General features: G+C 39.6%; 1 protein-coding gene across 1 annotated transcript; it reads left to right on the top strand.

The window, feature by feature from the left end:
- The first annotated feature begins 427 nt into the window (after window positions 1-427).
- On the top strand, window positions 428-1,670 carry LOC140925738 (uncharacterized). The gene has a single exon (XM_073375625.1). It carries the CDS (start codon window positions 428-430, stop codon window positions 1,505-1,507), a length of 1,080 nt encoding a protein of 359 aa, XP_073231726.1. The 3' UTR covers window positions 1,508-1,670.
- Window positions 1,671-2,500: the final 830 nt, after the last annotated feature.

Raw genomic sequence — 2,500 nt, 5'->3', positions numbered from 1 at the left:
CCTTCACTGTAAAAACCAATTAACTGGCAAATGGAGCATTCAAGAAATCCGCGAGATTGTTGTTACCCTTGTTCTTGTGAGGTCACGTAAGTATTTTTTTAACTCCTGTCCTTTTTTTTTATCAAGGAACTGGTTGGGCATAAATAGATGAGAAAAAGGATAAAAAGGAAAATTCTAATTTTGCTTCGTTTTGTACGTCAAGTGGTCAGAGGAGTCGCGTGTCACGCAATAGGGAGCTTACGAATCGATGACTTCTTTCTCGACGACGACTTTAGGTGACGTCATCGACTTTGTCGTCGCCGTTTGCCATTGCGCGCCAAATTTAGCTTACGAGTTGCGGACGTCGACGCCGAGATTTCCCGCCAAATTTAAGTCGAAGACTGACTTTTTTTTTTAGAATAATAGTTTTATCAACGTGTTGATTAAGATGCCGAACTTCAGAGAGAACAGAGAGTGTATCGCATATGCCCACAGAAAAGGATTTATCAACGACAGGCAGTTTCTTGTGCTGTTTGATGCCAATACTTCAAAAAACCCTGACTTTCCATATTGGAAGTATGATCGATTCGATTTAGACGAGCTTGGAAATGACCAGTGCAAAGCTGAATTCCGATTTTACAAAAATGACATTTTCAAGCTTGCTGAATATCTTCAGTTACCAGATGAGATTGTTACTTACAACGGCCTAGTAGTCGGATCGATTCCTGCACTATGTATCTATCTCAAGCGCTTTACTTATCCTTGCCGTTACGGGGACATGGTTTCTCACTTTGCTAGACCTGTTCCGGAGCTTTGTATTATTACAAACCACATGATTGACTGGATCTATAACCGATGGCATCACTTACTGTCAAGGTATAATCATGACCTGCTTTCCCCGGCAAATCTTATGTTGTATGCTGATGCTATATATCGATCAGGCGCAGCTTTGGAAAACTGCTGGGGGTTTATTGATGGAACAGTGCGGCCAGTGTGTAGGCCAGAAGAAAACCAGAGAGCCATTTACAATGGCCATAAAAGAGTACATTCCGTAAAATTCCAATCAGTAGCGTTACCTAATGGGATGGTTGGTCATTTATATGGTCCAGTAGAAGGAAGGCGTCACGACAGTGGTATGCTGGCCTCGTCTGGACTTTTACAAGACCTGCAAAGATTTTCTAATTCACCAGTTACTGGTTTACCTATGTGTGTGTACGGCGACCCTGCATACCCTCTCAGAGCACACTTACAGGGACCTTACAAGGGAGCAGTGTTGACACTACATCAACAAGAATTCAACAAATCTATGAGCAGTGCCCGAGTTTCAGTTGAATGGGTTTTTAATGATATAATCAACTGTTTCAAATTTTTGGATTTTAAAAAGAACCTTAAAGTTGGTTTAAGTGCTGTGGGTAAAATGTACATAGTTTGTGCCTTGATGCAAAACGCCCACACTATTTTATATGGTTCTGTTACCTCAGAGTACTTTGGTATCAATCCACCAGCTTTAGATGACTATTTTATTTAATTATTAGTAACGATAAAACGTTAAAGGGATTACACAAGCAAGGACATACATCAGGATACATCCTCAAAATAAAACGTTTCATGATTCATCAAATTTTGGACATTAGGAAGCATTGATGAATAACGGCTGTGTAAAAATTCAAGTAGAGATGGTTAAAAAAGACCTTCTCATTATCAAAAGCAAGCTTGCACAATTTTTGTAATACTCGTTGGAAGGTAAACAGGTTAAATTTAGGCGGCAAAGCGAAAATCTAGCTTTGTAAGTATAATAAAAACAACACAAAATTAATTCAATGTCCCTTTTTCAAGAGTTCAAGTAGTGCTTGGCTTTGCTGTTGTGTTGCTGCATAAACATTTGACACATCATCTGGAACTGCTGTTGTTGATTTTTCAACTGGTCTTGAAATTGCCTGGACATTTCTTGCTGTTGTTGAAACATCAGGTTTTTTTGTGCCAATGCCCTTTCTTCTTGTTTCTTTCTAAACTCTAGTTCTTCCTTCTTCAGCTCACATTCCTTCTCCGTTGCTTCTCTTAAATAGTCCATCGTTTCGTTTGGTGTATGTTTTCTTTTTTTCCGCGGTTGATCATCTCCTGCTCTTTTCTTTGTCTCACCAAGACGTTCCATGGCTTTGTTTCGCATTTCTTCGGCGGAAGCTTTATCTTTAGCTGTTTTATCGGAAATTTTCTCCGATTCTCTTTCTTGTTCTTCTCTTCTCTCGAGGTAATCCTCCATTATTACATCGATTTCTGATTTCTCTGGCGAAATTCCAGATGCATTTCGCTCGAATCGATCCTTCCTCTTAAAGTCTCTTTCCAGTATCTTTAGTCTGTCTCTGATCGACTTTTGTGACACATTGAAGAATGGCTCTTGTAACTGATTCAGGCTTTCAGCAATTCGGTCGAGGCAATTTCCTCTTTCACGACTTCCTAATTTGTATTTCCACAGTTCGAACAGCATAACCTCTTTTCCCAACAAGACATCGTGTTCTTTTGT

This window comes from Porites lutea, chromosome 2 (genome assembly GCF_958299795.1).
Source record: "Porites lutea chromosome 2, jaPorLute2.1, whole genome shotgun sequence".
NCBI lineage: Eukaryota > Metazoa > Cnidaria > Anthozoa > Scleractinia > Poritidae > Porites > Porites lutea.
The sequence above is the reverse complement of the archived record's forward strand: the minus strand, read 5'-3'. Positions and strand labels throughout refer to the sequence as shown.